At 45.4% G+C, this 19,228-nt stretch overlaps 1 protein-coding gene across 1 annotated transcript in view; it reads right to left on the reverse strand.

Annotated features, from left to right (window-relative positions):
- MAML3 (mastermind like transcriptional coactivator 3) overlaps positions 1–6,913 on the reverse strand; it is a 440,643-nt gene extending 433,730 nt beyond the window's left edge. The window contains exon 1 of the mRNA XM_003258131.4: positions 5,598–6,913. Coding sequence (XP_003258179.2) covers positions 5,598–6,056 — 459 coding nt within the window. The 5' untranslated portion in view covers positions 6,057–6,913. The remainder of the gene's footprint in view (positions 1–5,597) is intronic.
- Positions 6,914–19,228: the final 12,315 nt, after the last annotated feature.

Consider the following 19,228-nt stretch of genomic DNA (forward strand, 5'->3'; position numbering starts at 1 on the left):
GCTGCTGAATGAATGAATGAAATTAGAAACTCAGTCTTTATTATTCATGCTAAGTAAGAATAAAGGCAAATCCATACTAAATCCAAAATGGTATTGTATCTGATTGTTTCATTAGTTCTGAGAGTCAGGAGCACCAAAATTAATTTTTTTCTCTTCTTACTGCTTCTTCCCACTCTTTGATAACAGTGTTAAAGATCACTGAAAAGACCAAAAGGTTGGCAGCAGGTGAGGGAAGGAAAAACAAAGCAAGCAGCCAGAGGATCTGAAAACTCAATAATCAGCCTTTGAATAATAGAGTGAAAAATGTAAAGCTATTTGGGAGACTTAAAAGGTAGACACTATGAAAATCTTGACAGTGAGTTTTAAATATGTTCCTCTTTATAAGAGTCTGACGTCTGATTGATTGATTTCACAGTTCTCCAAGATGGGTAATGTGGAAAAAGACAACAGAATTTAGCCTTTTTAAGCTCAAGAGTATAAGAGAGGACTGTTACTTAACAAACAGGGAACAGTAATCACACAAGTACTTCAAATATATCCAAGAATTACTATCTAACATGTAAAACAGGTTCTTACACTGGATCCCTTCTATGACACACCAGGGTGAGTGAATGAATATGTGTGTGTGTGTGTGTGTGTGTGTGTGTGTGTGTGCACGTGCATGCGTGAGAGAGAGAAATGCCTCATATTCCTATCTCAACCAAATGGGCAGGAAAACTTCTTTAACAACAGTTGGCTATTAGTTTCACAGCTATATTCAGAAAATAATTCTATATAACTCTATTTTAATGTTAAATTTCTCATCCTTCTTCTTCCAGAGATGTCAGTAAACTATGTACCAGGACTGCCCATTTTTCTCCTATCAGGTGGCAGAAAACCTGAAAAAGATTCTGAAGTTTGCCCTTATAAGTCTAATGAGACAGGATAGAAAGTATCAAGCATACTAGCTTCCTGAAAACTTGGCTTTCCCTGGGAAGGAACTCAGCTCGAAGAGCATTTTGTAGATTATGATTAATGCTTAACTAACTCTGCTTCTACTTTTCTGACCACTGGCTGCCCAGTACTAAATAAAATGTACCACAACCAAAGAACATAACAGAATTAAATATGTATTGGACCTTAAAAAAATGCTTCTTGAGAATTAAAAGAAAAAAATACATATGAAGGACAGAAAAAATTAAATTTCAAAAAGTTGTCCACAAACTTAAGGCACACTGTGTTAGGCAATGGAAAGCGTTCCGAAAGACAGTCTGTCCTGTTACCCATGCTAGCGGCAGAACAGGATAAGCCAAAGAAAAGGTTATCATAGGGAAGATGTAGAAATAGCTTGGTAATACGAGTTTGCCAAAAAAATTGATACAGAGCCAGTAATTTACCATCAATAGGGTAAGAAATGGGAAGCCAGATTCATGTATAAGGAGATTTAGCAGTGGACTAATATGTTGACATTTCCTGAATCTATTCCAGGAATGGATGGAACATTTTGGATGGGTTGTAGTTGTCTCCAGTACTCGGTAATAACACGTTTATTGTCAAACGCATGTTATGAATTTTTTGTGACAAGCTCTTCAGAACAGGGGTCATCTAGATTTATGCAGTCTATAAGCTGTATATAAATTAAGCACACTCTGAAAGTTACGATAGTGCTAATATAGCGAAGAGGTCATGAAAATAATATGGGTCTTATCTAAGTCATGTAAGACTATCACCATTTTAAAATTTTGAAAACTGTGCACTGTCATGCTTTTTGATGTGCCTGCTCAGCTTGAAAATGAACTTGTCAATTGAAATTTACCTTAAAATTTTAACCAGGACCTCAGTTCCAAATACAGCAAATAAACAATGCCCCCTTTTGTTACCACAAATAATGCAAAGCTATCTTTTCAACTGAGGCTCTCTGATAGGTGAAGTCAATAATTTTCACCAAGTCTTTGAGGGGAAGAAAAAAACTTCTATGTCAATAAAGTGGTGGTGGTTGGGGTGGGATCATTTGACTACATGTTCAGAATGGACCTAATACCTGAGGTAGTGCAGCTTCAAACCCAGGTCTGTGCCACCTGCTCTATCAACAGGGCTGGTGAGGACTCACACAGAACCCAGCCCCCTCTGTGGCAGCCTGGAGCCAAGGAAAATTTTTTACCCCTCACCCACTCTGCTTTTTGTTTGCTATTTTTTGTTGTTGTTTTTCATGCCCATTCTTGTAAATGTGTAAGATAGGAAAACAAATCAAAAGAGGCAAAGCCCTCATTAGACTGCCTTCTTAATCCAAGCGAGGCAGAAAGATAATTAATCGATATTTAGTACTTCGGACATATTGGTCCTTAGAAGGTAAACAATACCAATAAAACAGTAAAGAATCCTATTCATCTTTATTTTTATATCACCGCTATTATTATTTGGTTGTGGGTGATCACTGTTCTTCTTTAGGGCTTTCCAAATAGAGCGCCCAATCTGAGAACTACATTTAATTGTTCTGTGCCTCACTGGAGTACAACTATAATCTTGCAGTCAATTCAAGAAAATGAAGAGCAACGTTTTCTTTACAACCTCTATTTTTGAGATTTTACCTCAATACAGACTGTTAAAATACTCTCAGAGGCCAAGGTTAACTTTTAAACTAATTATTTTAAAAGGAAATATAAATTGTAGAGCATGTGTCTTTTTTTTTTTTTTTTTTTTTTGGTAAACAGAATTTACTTGCAACTCTGCTTGAGTTAAGGCTTGCATTACATTCATCACACTCATCACACATACCAGTGAGAGATGCATGTGAAACAGCTGAAGCTAAAATACACTCCTATTCTGTACATAGCCCTGGCATTTATTAATGCGTAAGTCTAATCAACAGGGTAAATCATTGTCATGAAATGATAGAAAATTTCATTTTCAGGCAGTCATCTTTCAAGTCTATCTGTTGCTAATTTGCTAAACTGGGATTCACTATGAAATCTACAGCTGATGTCTCTGTCTATTGAAGCAAGCATTATCTTTCTATTTTCAAAAGTAAGCTGTGGCTTGGGCTTGCTGTCTTCTTCCCAGTAAGGTCAGGAGGCTGGGCTTGCTTCCACCTGCGAGTGTATCACAAACCAGGCGCGCGCACCCGAGCCCTCCCTCCACCAGGGAGGAAACCAGAGAACACAATCCAAACACCAAAAGTTTCTGGTCGCAAACTCTACTCATCTTGCCGTGTCCAGAGACCCGGCACTGGAACGGCACGGGCTTTTGTTCCAGGGTCGCCCAGCTGGCCAGGTAAACGCCACAGCAGTCCTTGATCCCCAAAGGTTGTGAGAGATTCTGTGGCACGGGAATTTTGGAGCCTCCCGAAAGGAGCCCATTTCTTCGCAATCCACGCGCGTGGGGTGTACAAACACACGAAAAGAGGACGCGGGGTAGGCAGGCATGAAACCTTCAGTGCCTCTTAAATTCTCAGTCTCAGGTTCACAAAGTGAATCACATCCTCCGTGGAAGGGCGCTAGGGGTGCGGGGGCTGGCAAAGAAATAGGTTGGAGAAAGGGACCGGAGCTACAGTCGAGATGCAGGACCGGCCCCGCCTCCGGCTACAATCAGAAAAGCTACAGTGTGTCAGTGGTTTTCGGCTTCCTGTTTGTAAAGCGAGAACCTCCCCCCCGACTCTGGGACTGTCGTTCTTCCTCAAAACCAACCGAGACGGCCCCTTCTTCGCGCTCGGGGCAGGCTCAGCCGCAGGGGGAGCGGAGAGGAGGGACGAGGGGGCATGGGGGACGCGGCGGGGCGGGGACAGCCGCGATGGAGGGGGCAGGGCCACGGGGCGCAGCACCCCTCCCAGCCCAGCGGCCCCGGGGGCTGAGCTGGGCCGCGAGGCGGACAAAGCGCCTCCCGCTCCCTCCCCCACGGCCACGTTCCAAAAGGGAGGGAGAAGGCGGGCAAGAGTAGCTGGAGGAGGAGGAAGGGAGGAGGAAGGGGAGAGGGAGGAGGAAGGGGAGGGGGAGGAGGAAGAGGAGGAGGGAAGGTGCTGCCGGCGGGACTGGGCAGGATCGCGCCGACCTGGGAGGGGAGGGAGGAGGGGTTGAGCGCCCTCGGAGAACTGGGAGGAGGGAAGGATTCTTGAAGCCCAAGATAAACAAATTGTTCCTCTTCACGTGCGGGGTGGGGGGGAGGTGGGGAGCGAGCGCTGCGGCGTCGCCTCCCCTCCCCCAAGCCAACTCTTTGTCACCGAGCGCCGGCCCGAGCGCCCGGCGAAAGCCCGCGGCAGCACTGGCACCACCCCGGCGCCGGGGACTCAGACCGGGAACGTGTGCGATTTCTAAACCGCACGACGGGAGGCCGCCCCTGCCGGGCTCTGCGCCGCCGATCGCTGGGCGGTCTGCACGGGAAACAGGCGAAGGCGCGCGGCCCCGGCACGCTCCAGGATTCCCGTCGCCCGGCCCACCCAGCACCCGGGCGGCGCGGTGGGGGAGGGGGCGCAGACACCTTTCCCAAGCTTCCGGCCTCCCCTCACCCAGAAAGGAAGGCAAAAGAACCGGAGAGGGGAGATAAGAGAAAGGATTCTAGCCTCCGGCTTGGGGGGTGGGAACTGCCCCTTCCTCCTGGAGAAGTTAAGCCATTGGCTGCTCATCCTACCTCGAACCCGCCCACCCAGCCATTTAAGCCTCTTTTACCTCCCTGCTACCTTCCATTGCTCTGGGCTTATTAGGCAGGACCCCAAAGTTGGCGGGCAGCGGGGCGGGGGGCGCCAAGCGGAGAAAGACTCCGTGTACGCAAGTTTAAAAGGAAAAAAGGAAAGAATCCCAAGCGAAGTTGCGTGGTGGGGCCTCTTGGCGCAAACCCTGGGTGTTGCTTTCCCCTCCCGCCCCCTCCAGGCCGCTCCCCCTCTTAACCCTCCCAGCCGCTCCACCTGCCGGGCTAGCCCCGAGTCGCGAGCAAGGAGCGGAGCGCACCCGCGCCCCGCATCCGCGCGCGCTCCCGCGAGCACCCCCGCGCGCAGCCACCCTCGCTCGTTTCTCACCCACTTCAAAGTTCATTCACAAAACTCTCAGACTTTCTCAGCCCAAAGAGGGTGAGCTGGGGAGAGGAGGCGAGAGGCTCTCCTTCCCCGCTTCCCCCTAGGGGTTGAGGGCCTGGTGCCCGCCCAGAACCTGCGGCAGCATCAATATCTCCACGCACCCGGAGGATGTGCTGAGAGGGGTGGGCGTATGGGGACGGGTCTGGGGAGGCGAGGCGGCGCGGCCAGAGGTGGGGTGGGGAGCGGCGAAGAGGAGGAGCAAGGTTTCAACTCAGGGGTTCACTCTTTCAAATCGGCATCTAAGAAAGGGAAGGGGGGAAACTTTTCCAGCACCTCACTCCGACGCTCCTCTAGGCTCCCTCCGCCCCTCGCAGTCGTGACTGGCTTCTCCCCTCTCGCCCCCTCCTCCCCAAATCTGACAACCCTGACAGATTAACAGGTAGCGGCGACGGCAGCTTTTTCCTTAAGAAAAGTTGACGTTAACCCTTAGGCTTCAGCCCACCTCACCCACCGTGCAAATCAGACCCTTGTACCCCCGTGTAAGAAGCTCCATGCGCCCCCCCCACCACCACCACCCCCAACGCGCGCCGCAAGCCCGCTGCCCGTGCGCCCTCACCATGATCAGCGTGTGGTTCCTCTGCTCCGCCGAGGCAGCCTCCGCATCTTGCTGGGGTTTGCTCGGGTGCTGCTGTTTGCCGGTGCCGGCGCCCGATTTCTTGGCCCTCTGCTCCAGGGTCCGCTGGTAGAGGCTCACGGTGTCCCGGCGCTCCAGCTCCAGCTGTTCCACCTGAGCCTGCTGGTACCTGTTCTCGCAGTTGACGTGGTGCCGCCGGCAGCCCTCGATGCGCTGGCGGAGCCGCTCCACCACGGTGCTGTGCTTGGGAACGGCCGCCGAACCGCCGCCGGAGCCGCCGCAGCCACCGGCTGCCGGGTGATTGCTAGTCGGAGCAGCGGGAGTACTATTGGGAGTATTATTCACACCGATCCCGGCCCCGCCGAGGCTGCTGTTCAGGCTACTGTTGATGCAAATACTACTGCCATTCGCGGCAGCAGCGGGGGCTGCGAAATCCCCCATCCTGCTCCCCGGGCACACTATTTTGGAAGAACTTTTTTTATCCACCCCCCTATCAGCCTCCTCCTTGGGTCCAAGGATTAAAATAGTTTAAGTGGAACGCGGGGGAGACGCAAGCACATGGATGGAAACGGCGATCCCGACGGGGCGAAAAAAAAAGGGGGGGAGATTTTGGGGTGGTTTTTGTTTCCTTTTTTTAAACTGTAAAAGCTCAAGGGGAAGAAAAGGGGGGAACGTTATCGGAATACCATCAGACACCTATCAACAAAAAGAATCACAACAAACTGAGCCAGCAGCAAATCGGGTTGCAACTCAAGGGGAGATCCGCTCCTCGCCTGCCTTCTTTTTATAATCCATTATTTTCTAATAAATTCCAGGAGATTTCCGGTGGTTGGCAAGCATTTTCTCCCTACATACCGAAAAACACACCCCATGTACACACACAAGCATATGCCTCCAGTGCGGACACGCGCGACACACACTCACTCCACACCGCATCGGAAAACGGCAAGCTTGCTTATTGCATTTTCCTTCCACAAAAAAGTTTTGGTGTTTATGCCGCCCCGTGTTCTCAAAGTACTTTGGCTGCTCAGTTGCATTTCACAGGAACCTAGATATCGAATCCTCGGGCTGGGGGAAGTAAACACATGGACAGTCCGAGGCGACTGCAAAAGTAGATCGGTGAAGTCCTTTGCAAAACGCCGCGCGGAGAGCAGCACCTAACGCTCGGCTGGGCTGCCGCTGCCGCCGCTGCTCCTGCCACCATCACAATGATCAACTGCTCGCCGCCGCCGCCGCCGCCGCCTCCTCCTCCTCCTCTCGCTCCTCCACCTCCTCCTCCTCCTCCATGCCAGCGGAGTGATATCAGGACGCGCGAGCTCAGTAAACACGGCAGCGGCGGCGGCTGGAGGCCGTGAGACAGGCCCGCGGACACGGCGCAAAACCCGGCCCGGACTCACCCGGCAGGAGCGGGCGCGGCACGCACCAGCACCGGGCTCCCGCCTCCGTCGCCTCGGCACCCGGCGCCCCTCCCACGCCCCCAACCACACTACCGCCTTGCCGAGGAGCCCAGAGCCGCTGGCAACGGAGAGAAGAAAGATTCTGGGGGGATCTCAGAAATAAATCAACTTTTGACCTGTGTGTGTGCGTGAGAGCGTGTGTGAGTGTGTGTGTCTGTGTACGCGCGCGCGCGTGCGCGGGGACGCGCCTGGTAGGGTTTCCTTATTCCAAGGGAAGTATCAAGCGATCCCAAGTTGTTATACATTTATGCATTATATTGCAGAACGGTGCATGACCAGGCAGAAACATTGAAGCTTTACAGCAGTTGTCTGTCATCCCTATCCATGTGGAAAGAAAAAGGCAAAAGAGTGACTTGTTTTTAAAACCCAGGTAATAAGTCTGCGCTAGAAACAGCGCTACTTATGGACACTTGTTCCAAGTCTAGGCCAGACTGAACACACAAATACCAAATTCTAAATAAATAGAAATAGGCATCAAAAATGCGTAATATTATTTAATTCACTGTACATAATGATTGTTGTTACTAAGTCAATTATTGTTTTACTTACCCTTGGAAAAAAATAAAGCAAGCAGGGACTTGGAGGTGAGACTAACAGTACATTTAAACAGACTGTTTTGAACACTAGGTGCTAATGACAGCAGTAATTAAGGTCCTTCGTAAATCAAGTGGAAAGATTGCAGATTTCATGGACTAGAACTATAGAAAAAACACAGCATTTCACAGTTTGTCATGACCAAAACAAAAACAAGCAAAAATAACAGGCCTACTTTATTGCTGGATATATTTCTTTCCATTTCAATGAATTAACAATAAGTACAATTAAAATGGACTAGCAACTGCAGAAATCAATCTAAACTCTCCATTTTATTAAAGCACATTATCTTTCTCGATATTATCTAAAAACAAAAATAACAACTAAGGATCAAATATTCTTGAATATGGACTTAAACCATTGCATATCCATATTTTTAAAAATTAAGATGGAGAAATTATCATTTTTCTAATAATCAGTAAACTATAAATCTTGATTGTGAGATGTTAATTATGTCATTTTGTATTATTTCAATAAATCCTAAGAATTAGTTTTTAGGGTAAAAATACACCCCAGTTTTCTAAAATAGCCAGGAATAAAAGAACTTTGGATCTTATGCATTAGTCATGAGATCTGATTTAAACCATCTTCATTTCTTGGCATTGCAGATTAGCACAGGATGCTATTTCTAACCTCATAATGTCAGCGATAAGAAGCTATATTTTTCTTCAATTAATCAGTTCTATATAGTGAACGATATTTTTAATATTCACTGGATATATGGTAAAATGGGCAGCAAAATATTTAATACGGTGTGAGGCTACCTCCAAGCAGTAAAACCAACTTAAGAGAGTGTATATTTCATTGAAGTTGCCATACTTTTTCTGAAGGCTGTTTAGTTAATATACAAATTTCTGTATCAAACTGCCCCTCTTCAAGTCTCAGTCAGAAAATTTAACTGGACTAGGTCTGTAGCAAAAGAGTCCACTCAGATTTGGAAAATATGTGGAGAATTTTAAGAAATTAGAAAAAGAGGTAGCAAAGTGGCCTTTATCTTTTTCACATATTCACTAAATAATATCTCTATTAACTCAGGAAACACATGGCTTCGCCATAGAGGGGAAGCTATGACTCTGCATTCGCTTTGCTCCCTCTTCAGCGTAGTTTAATTCTTTTTTTTTTTTTTTTTTTTTGAGACGGAGTCTTGTTGCTCTGTTGCCTAGGCTGGAGTGCAATGGCACCATTTTGGCTCACTGCAGCCTCTGCCTCCTAGGTTCCAGTGATTCTCCTGGCTGAGCCTCCTGGGTAGCTGGGATTACAGGTGCACGCCACCACACCCGGCTAATTTTTGTATTTTTAGTAGAAACGGGGTTTCATCATGTTGGCCAGGCTGGTCTAAAACTACTGACCTCAGATGATCCACCTGCCTTGGGCTCCCAAAGTGCTGGGATTACAGGTGTGAGCCACTGTGCCCGGCCACACTGTAGTTTAATTGTTATCCCTCCTCTTTCACTTGCCTCCATCACCCATAAAAGACTGCAGCTTGATTTACAGAGGCAACAAATTTGAGGGTCTTAAGCACTGGGTCTTTAGTTTTTGAGACTTGGGTTCTCACTTTAGCTTTTTCCTGTGACTCAGAATTTAATTATTCATTGAGAGTTTCTCATTCTGGGGAAAAAATGACAACAATAGCAGCACCATGTATTCCCTTCAAGCTGTTTACCTCTCCTACCATGAAGGGAAACCAAAAAGACACAATAATTTGCATCCTTCCCTTTGGGGAACCAGCAGGTGGGACAGCACACTTTGTGGTTTTACCACAGAGTTCCCCAATGACAAATGAAGCTCTTCTTGCACAACCACAGTATACTTTGCTGCCTGATTTTAGTGCATGAATGGGCTATAACCAAAAGAAAAACTGTTACATGTGTACACACAAACAAGCACACACACAGGCACCCGTCTTTTATCTCTCCAAGAAGGGAGTGGCAGCCACAAGCTCCAAGCCCCAGATGTGGGGAAAGGAAGAACTATGAAAGTGTGTGATGGCCAGAGGGGAAGAATCTTTGAGAAACCGACCTGTGCAGGACTCTACTGTGACATACCAGAGGTCAGAAACCCCATTCTCATTGTGCAGGAAGATTAGAAGAAGCAAGAAGCAAACAAAGCTTTCATCTTGAGCAACATATGCCAGTCACCCTGAATTACAGATGTTGATCTACTCCAGTGACCTTAGAAGAAACACAGACCTTTATGCTGGCTACTTCCGGATCTCATGATATGGTCCTGCAAAGTTTCCAGCTTTGTTGGTCACCTTCCGAAAGAACTCCTTGAAAGTCATAGAGAAATCCAAGTTCTGGAGAAGCAATTTCAGTCCCTTCTCACAGCAGAACACTGAGAGCATGACCATCTTTGTCTTTTCTGTGAGCCTGCTACAAGGCAAAACTTCAGGATGAAAGCGGTAGACAGAGCATCAATGCTATTGTTCTTGAATGACAAAAAATAATAATAATAATTGAGATGCCATAGCAGTGATGAGAAAGAAATTACTATGCCTGCATCCCCAACTGTGATGATATCTCTCTGGATGCCAAGGAAAGAAAGGCTTGATGGATATGTACCTACACCAGGTTATCCTGCGGTCCTGGCTCTGAGCCAAAGTTGGCAGTTCTGAGGAGTTCAACCGGGTTCCATTTCCTTTACACCAAGTCTGTCATCTTCCTATATTCACCTGAGAGGGCCTAGTGTCCCAGTGACAAGAAAGAGACCTTTGTGCGGAAATACCAGTCTATATGCCACCTCTGTTTCCCTCTTACTATGGATCAATAGATCTGCTTTCATGAAAGAGTATCTTGTGGCTAAAGAAGAATAGGAACCCTCTGCTGCCCACATATGAGTAACCAAACCTTTATATCTTTCCAAAGTGGGTCCCAGGCACTCCTAAATTACTAGCAGCTGGGGGATATGCCCTCAGCTGTCTAGCAATAGGTATCATTTCAATAATTCCATGAATATATTTATGGCCTTCTGTGTGCCACACACTGTGGTAGGCACTGGGGGAACAGCATAATAACAGTGTATAGAACACAGTCCCAACCTCAGTGACGGCCAACTAGAATCAGGGCAGTATGTGCCATAATGGAACTAATATGGAGTGGGTGTGGGAACAAGCAAAAGAGTGCATGCTTGGAGGAGCTAAGAATCCATCTCCAAAAAAATCCACCGGTAGTTCCTTCTCACAGGATTGTGAGTGTGAAAGGGTGTGATGAGAAATGAGATGGAGGCTGGGGAGACAGGCAGGACCTGGATTGTTCAAGGCCATCCAGTTTAGACTATATCCTTGGGACAATGGCTGCTATTAAAAGGATTTAAGCTGATTTACACTGCTTACTTTGGCAATGCGGTGGATGTATTATTATAGCGTTTTCAAAAGTGTGTCTGAAAAACTTGGTTCCGTAAGATGCTTTACCAGAAAGGCTTCTGAGCTAAGTAAGTTTAGGAGATGTTCTGTACTGCATCTCTCCAAAGAGTTATTACCACATTGAAGGTCACACGAAATCTTGAAGCAAAGCATGTTTAACTTTGTTTAACCTAACATTGCCAAAATCCTGTTATGTCCCACAGAATAGAACACACTCTAGAAAGCTCTGTGGTGTAGGAGAGAGTGAAAACTGAAGGCAGTTCTAAATCCACTTAAATTTACAACAATTGCCTGGGCACGTAGCCTGAGTCAACGACCACACGACCCTTGCCATCTGCTCTACCAGAATCACTAGTCCAGATCTCCCGGGCCTTCCGAACCTCAGCTGGGTGTGTGAATTCTGACCTTTAAATATTGAGGAAGTAGCAACACAAAGGCAAAATCCCAAAAGGGTGAATTTGACTAGCCATTTTCAGCATTAGTACTTGAGTATGTTATATTAATATCTATCCCTGTGTAATAAAACCTCCTTATTAGGAGAAAAGGTTGGCCTTATTTAACTGAAAATCTTGATTATGTAATATCTTTAAAGCTATAGATTTTCATTTGAAGCATGCACTCTGTCTAGCCTAACAAAACTGGCCTCTTGGAGCTATTTCAATGATCTCCTTTTAACTAGTGAACCAATTGCATATAGGTGACATGCCTCATGAACTAGGGGTGTTTCAAAAATTTGCTTCCTTAAGTATTTAAATACCTCTCGCAAGATTCTGTGTATGTTGTTAATTCTCATTTTTTATTAAGAAGGGGTTTACTAAGTCCTAGTCATAAATTTTGAGAGGAGTATGAATTAATAGGATTTATTTTCTTATTCGTGTATTTTAATATGTATATAATGGTTTCATGGTTATTAGGGGAAAGGTTATCTAAAGTCCATGGCAGAGAAATTTTTTTAAAAAGTCTCATTCTGTTTCATATATATTTCTACTCTCACGGTTAAATAATTTAATATAATAAGGCATCTGACTTGAACAATGTCTGGCTTTTATATACAAAGTTGAAGACTTCTGAAAGAAAATATTTATGATTTTTTAAATTTGTTCAAGGCCCATAATCAGCTAAACTGTTAACCTTAGAAATAATTCTGATGGCCAACAGTCATTGAAAATTTGCTATTCCAGATTCTATTGTTATCCTCTATTTCACTGATATAGAAACTGAGGCACAGAAAACTTAAAGAACTTTCCCCAAATCACACAGCTTAAAAATGACAGAGACTCAATTTGAACCCAGCTATGGAAGAAACATGTAACCAAGTTCCTAAGGTTCCTTCTCATTTTAAGATTCTACCTTTTTACAAAACTAAAAGTACTGTGTTTTGGCTGGGGGCGATGGTTCATTCCTGTAATCCCAGCACGTTGGGAGGCTGAGGCAGGCGGATCACCTGAGGTCAGGAGTTCGAGACCAGCCTGGCCAACATGGTGAACCCCCGTCTCTACTAAAAATATAAAAATTAGCCAGCCATGGTGATGCACACCTGTAATCCCAGCTACTCGAGAGGCTGAGGCAGGAGAATCGCTTGAGCCTGGGAGGCAGAGGTTGCAGTGACCCAAGATGGCACCACTGCACTCCAGCCTGGGTGACAGAGGGAGACTACATCTCAAAAAAATAAAATAAAATTACTGCGTTTTATCCAGATCTCATTTTAACAGAAGTTTGTTGCTGCAGAGGGTTTATAGCTGAGGAGTCATTTTTGTAGAAAGCTGTCTCTGGCCATGCTTCCTTCAGCCCCCATTCTGAGCTAGCCACCCTCTCAGTGCTCTGAGAATAGTGGGCATTTTTCTGTCTTGGCACTTATATTATCATACTCTATTGTAACTGTTTATTTGCCTGTCTATGTCTCACTTGTGTTTTATTGGTCTTGGGACCTAACACGGGGCAGTCCATGACAGAGCTCTGTAACTGTGTGTGGGGGACACGTAAATGAAAGAAGGAATGGTAGCACACAATTTATCAAAGTTACAAAATCAGAAAGGGACTTGTGTGTGGCCAGTGCCAGGCAATAGCCCCTGAGGAGAGCAGCACTGCACTGCCATCCTATAGAAACTGTTTGAATGCAATATAAGAAAATCATAGTTCGATATGATTTATATTTCAAAATGCTGTGTCTCTGGGTTTGGGGTATTCTATAAATTGACTTGGAGAGGTGCAGAGGTGGAAGAGAGGCAGAGTAGAGCCAGCCTCTTAGATCCCCTTACCCCAACTGCACTCTGCTGTCTGTCAGGTGGGGAAGGGGCTCACATTTGTTGTATATCACAGCCAGGTGTCGGCTACTGGCCAACGCATTTTCCATATGTTAACCAATGTAATATTCCCAACAACCCTAGGATGTATGGAAACCAGAGCTGGCCCAAATGTGCTTTTAACACACATGAATTAAACTATGCCTTCTGGTTTGTTAAATAAAAAAGAAAAAGAAAAAAGTGTATATATATATTTTAAGCCTTAAAATGATTTTTACTGTGTGCGTGTGTGTTTTTTCTTTTTTTTTTCTTTTATCTTAAGTTCTGGGATACATGTGCAGAACGTGCAGGTTTGTTACACATGTGCCATGGTGGTTTGCTGCACCTATCAACCCATCATCTAGGTTTTAAGCCCTGCATGCATTAGGTATTTGTCCTAATGTTCTCCCTCCACTTGCCCCCCACCCACCAACAGGCCACGGTGTGTGATGTTCCCCTCCTTATGTCCATGTGTTCTCATTGTTCAACTCCCACCTATGAGTGAGAACGTGTGGTGTTTGGTTTTCTGTTCCTGTGTTAGTTCGCTGAGAATGATGGTTTCCAGCTTCATCCATGTCCCTACAAAGGACATTAACTCATTCTTTTTTATGGCTGCATAGTATTCCATGGTGTATACGTGCCACGTTTTCTTTATCCAGTCTATCATTGATGGGCATTTGGGTTGGTTCCAAGTCTTTGCTATTGTAAATAGTGCTGCAATAAACATACGTTTATTTTTAATTCAATGGATCCATCTACTTCATCCATACTCAAACAATGGAGAGGCTGCAGGTGGTGGCTGTAATTCCAGCACTTTGGGAGGCCAAGGTGGGAGGATCACTTGAGCCCAAAAGTTTGAGACCAGACAGGGCAATATAGTGAGACCCCCTCTCTAAAAATATTTTTAAATTAGCCAGGCATGGTGGCAGACTTGTGGTCCCAGCTATGTGTGGGGCCAAGGTGGGAGGATCGCTTGAGCCAGGGAGGTTAAGACTGCAGTGAGCTGTGATCATGCCACTTCATTCCAGCCTGGGTAACAAGAGTGAGACCCTGTCTCAAATAAATAAATAAATAAATAAATAAATAAATAAATAAATGAATGAATGAATGGTGGGATGAGGGCTATAGATTTTGGAGTTGCTAAGAGTCTATAGAGGAATGTGCCAAACTCTGTATACTAGATTTAGTTTACCTCATGGTTGATAGAAAGTGCTATGGACTGAGTTTGTGTCCCCCACCAAAATTTATACACTGAAACCCTAATCCCTAGTGTGAGCGTATTTCAGTGTAGGACTTGGGAGTGGTGATTTGGTCATGAGGGTGAGGCCCTCATAATGAGATTAGTGCCCTTATAACAAAGGATAGGAGAGAGGTTGCTTCCCTTCAACCCACCCCCACTTTCTGCCTTGTGAGGGCACAGCAAGAAGCTGTCCACTTGCAAACCAGAAAGACAGCCTTCACCAGGAACCAAATCAGCCTAACACCTTGATCTTGGACTTCCCAGCCTTCAGAACTGTATGGGATAAATTTCTGTTGTTTAAGTCTTCTAGTCTATAGTGTTTGGTTGGTTGGTTTTGATACAGGGTCTCACTTTGTTGCCCAGGCTGGAGTGCAGGGGCACAATCAGAGCTCACTGCAGATCTCCTGGGCACAAGCAATCCTCCCACCTCAGCCTCCTGAGTAGCTTGGATCACAGGTGCGCACCACCACACCCAGCTAATAGTCTATGGTATTTTTGTTATAGCAGTTCAATGTAAGGCATAGGGATTTTAAGGTAATTACAACTATAGGCCTGAGAAAGATGTAACTCCACCACGTTATTACTCCCGTTTTATTGATAAGAAAACAAAGGCTTGCGGGGCGCGGTGGCTCACGCTTGTAATCCCAGCACTTTGGGAGGCCGAGGCGGGCGGATCACGAGGTCAGGAGATCGAGACCACGGTGAAACCCCGTCTGTACTAAAAATACAAAAAAATTAGCCGGGCGTGGTGGCGGGCGCCTGTAGTCCCAGCTACTCGGAGAGGCTGAGGCAGGAGAATGGCATGAACCCGGGAGGCGGAGCTTGCAGTGAGCCGAGACTGCGCCACTGCACTCCAGCCTGGGTGACAGAGCGAGACTCCGTCTCAAAAAAAAAAAAAAAAAAAAAAAAAAAAAGGCTAAAGAGTTATATGGCGACCGGTGCTCACACCTTAATGAGGCCGAGGCGGATGGATCACGAGTCAGGAGAGACATCCTGCAACACGGTGAACCCGTCTCTACTAAAATACAAAAAATAGCCGGCGCAGTGGCGGGCGCCTGTGTCCCAGCTACTGAGGCCGGAGAATGGCGTGAACCCAGGAGGCGGAGCTTGCAGTGAGTCGAGATGCGCCACTGCACTCCAGTCTGGCAACAGAGCGAGACCCTCAAAAAAAAAAAAAAAAAAAAAAAAAAAAGAGTTTATATAACTTGCATTCAAATCAGGTCCCAAGCCTCTTTCTAACCTACCACCACACTGTCTGAATTCCCATTTGTGGGATGGTTGTTGTAGGGGCCTCATAGCTATTCTGTCTCTGCCAGTGCCGTTTATTAAGGAAATATTTATTAACTATTGACTAGTCCTGTGTAGGTGCGAGGGATACATACATGAAAAGAAACATTTTCCTCCCTAAGGGAGCTTAACAATCTAGTGGTGAGAAGGAAACGTACATAATACAATAGGCTAGCAAGAGGGAAGTATAGTCAGTTCTTGATTGAGCAGAGTTTAAGGGAGACTAGGAAAAGATTTGTCACAGTTAAAACAAAACTAGAAAAAACAGAATTTGAAAACAAAAAATTAACCTAAGCTTAGTGAGAATTACCCCCAATATTAACACTAAGGTTTCCCATCCTGTACATGTTATTTGAAAGTAAAAATAAGATACAATGTTGAAGAACACAAAGCATCACTTTCATTGTCTGATGAAAAATTGCCCTGAGGTATCTATCTGTTTAGTGGTTTCTATTGTCTGTTCCTTAGCTGTGCCCTCCCTTTCTAATATTGGAACAAAGCCTAGGCAACATCAGTTTGTCTCTGAACAAACTGCATTCTTCACTTTTACTCCAGTAGACAGTTGAGGTCAGCAGTTTTTCAGCCGTGTTGAGCCCTAAGAATTCCCTCCAAGGGGTTTCAGGGGCTGTTGTATGGGAAGGGGGAAATGGGCTGGGTCTTGGCTCCTCTTCAACTCAGCTGCCTTGTTTTTCAAATTGGAGCAAGATATGCTTTGAATAAAGGGTTCCACAGCTAAAAAGAGTTTGAAAATAGTTCTGTGAGTCATCTTGTTTTTGCTGGCAAACTATCTCTCCCTCCCTGGCCCAGCCCCCAGTCTCCATCACACACGTACGATTACTTCTTCCACTTCTACTCCTCTCAATGTCACCAAACTGTGGTTCACATTGGCTCCAAATTGGTTAACTTTGGCTCCAAAGCTTACTTATCCACTTGTGCACTGTCAGGTCCCTCAAATTTCTTGTCATTCCTCTGAGCTGGAAAGGTTTAAGGATGGCCCAGCTACGCATGTAAGGAGATGGAAAAAACAATTTACTATAACTGCAGAGGGTGGATCAAGGGGGGATGATACAGGAGAGGGCTGGCCCTGTTCAGAAGAAACACTAGGATGATCTGTCTGGGGCAGAGGTGGGGTAGAGTTTGAGAGGTCCTAGAACCATGCAAAGCTAGGTGGTTACTAAGAAGGGTGTGTCCTGATATAGGGTTTTTGTCTTACTGAGTGGGATATGCAAGTTTAAGACTGTGGAGAAGAGAGAGCTACCAGTGACATAGGCTTTTCCATTATCCTTAGTTTCTCCATTGTATTAATGCCAAAGTGATGTCAGGTCCACCAAATGGTTAACCTATCCAGGACATCCACATATTTTGATACAGTCAGGCTTCTGATTACTCATTGGCTTTTGATGCCAGAAAATAATCTAGTGTGAAATATAACAATTTTAGAATTAGAGTATTATTAGCTCCCATGAGATTCAAAACAAAGGTCTCAGCTTTGGGCTGAATGTTCTTCATTTCATCTGCATCCTTTCCTATTAATTCTTTTTAAAGAAAATCTTCAGGCCTAGCATGGCAGCTCACGTCTGTAGTCCCAGCTACGTGGGAGGCTGAGGAGGGAGGATAGCTTGAGCCCAGGAGTTCAAGGTTTCAGCAAGCTATGATCTTGCTCCAGTGTACTTCAGCCTGGATAACAGAGTGAGCTTCTGTCTTTAACTAAAAAAAAAAAAAAGAAAGAAAGAAACTGCCAGGCACAGTGGTTCACGCCTAATCCCAGCACTTTGGGAGGCCGAGGCGGGTGGATCACAAGGTCAGGAGATCAAGGATCGAGACCATACTGGCTAACACGGTGAAACCCTGCCTCTACTAAAAATACAAAAAATTAGCCAGGTATGGTTGCACATGCTTGTAGTCCCAGCTACTCGGGAGGCTGAGGCAGAAGAATCACTTGAACCCGGGAGGCAGAGGTTGTAGTGAGCCGAGGTGCTGCCACTGCACTCTAGCCTGGGCGTCAGAGCGAGACTCCGTCTCAAAAAATCAAAAAACAAAACTAAACAAAATAAAAAAGCAATGAATCTTCAGCATAGAAGAAGTAAAAAGTCAATAATACCTCACCTACCATTAAGGAACAGACCTGGCCCAGGGATGAAGTAATAGCTGCCCAGGGCAGTGGAAGTTCATTGAACCAACTCTGTTCGCCATCCATGGGATGAGTAACAAACAGATGTTGCAAAAAGGCGAGAAGATAAGTCTGATTGGCAAGGGGCAGGAATCTTCCCCAACTTAATGGAGAAACAGTGTAACATATGTTGGTTAAAATGAGGTTTCAAACCATGAACACCTTCTTACAGGTAGATGTTATAGATTTGTAATCATTAAAATCTTCCCCACAGAAGCACTAGTGTTTAACTACGTTAATCCATCCTCAGTATTGATGGTTTTGGCTTCACAATAAGCATACCTATATCTTCTGGTAACAGAACACATTTATATTTTTTCAAAACCATCCTACCTACCTTCTCAGCCCATGAGATTTGCAGAAGGCTAGGGAAGGTGAACATTCCCTGGCCCCAGGGGCATGTTGCTCACCCAGGCCATGTCTGTCTTTACCATAGTGATTGTTTCAAAGTCAGTGACTCAGGCTGATCCAATTAAAGCTCCCTCTGGGAATTTTGTTGGAATTACCAAAAAAAAAAAAAAAAAAAAAAAGGACATTTCCTCCTCTAGGAATCCAGAAGTTAAGGATCATAGAAGCTTAAAGTTGCCAGCTTTGATATAACATGGAAAAAAGTCCGCTTGAAAATAAAGCCAACCCACTAGAAAACAGAACCAAGAAATGGAGATTATCCTCTTGGCACAGTTTCTGCCCTGGATCCAGCTGAGCCTAAAGCCAGGTGCCATAGAAGTTTCATTACATAAGCCAATAATTCTTCATTTTTCTACATTTTCCTTATTTCCTTCCTTCTATTCTTCTTCTTTTTTTTTTTTATCGAGACAAAGTCTTGCTCTGTCACCCAGGCTGGAGTGAAGTGGCACAGTCTCAGCTCACTGCAACCTCTGCCTCCAGGGTTCAAGCTATTCTCCTGCCTCAGCCTCCCGAGTAGCTGCGATTACAGGTGCTGCCACTACATCCGGCTAATTTTTGTATTTTTAGTAGAGATAGGGTTTCACCATGTTAGCCAGGATGGTCTCAAACTCCTGACTTCATGATCCACCCACCTTGGCCTCCCAAAGTGCTGGGATTACAGGTGTGAGCCACCGCGCCCCGTCCTTGCTTCTATTCTTTCTGTGTGTGTGTGCGTGCGCTTGCATGTGCACACGCACAGTGTGATTGAGATAGCCATCATTTAGGGGTTGGTTAAATAAATTGTATTATATCCAAATAATGAAATATGTTAGAG

The sequence above is a fragment of the Nomascus leucogenys genome, chromosome 7b (genome assembly GCF_006542625.1).
Source record: "Nomascus leucogenys isolate Asia chromosome 7b, Asia_NLE_v1, whole genome shotgun sequence".
In the NCBI taxonomy this organism is placed as follows: domain Eukaryota; kingdom Metazoa; phylum Chordata; class Mammalia; order Primates; family Hylobatidae; genus Nomascus; species Nomascus leucogenys.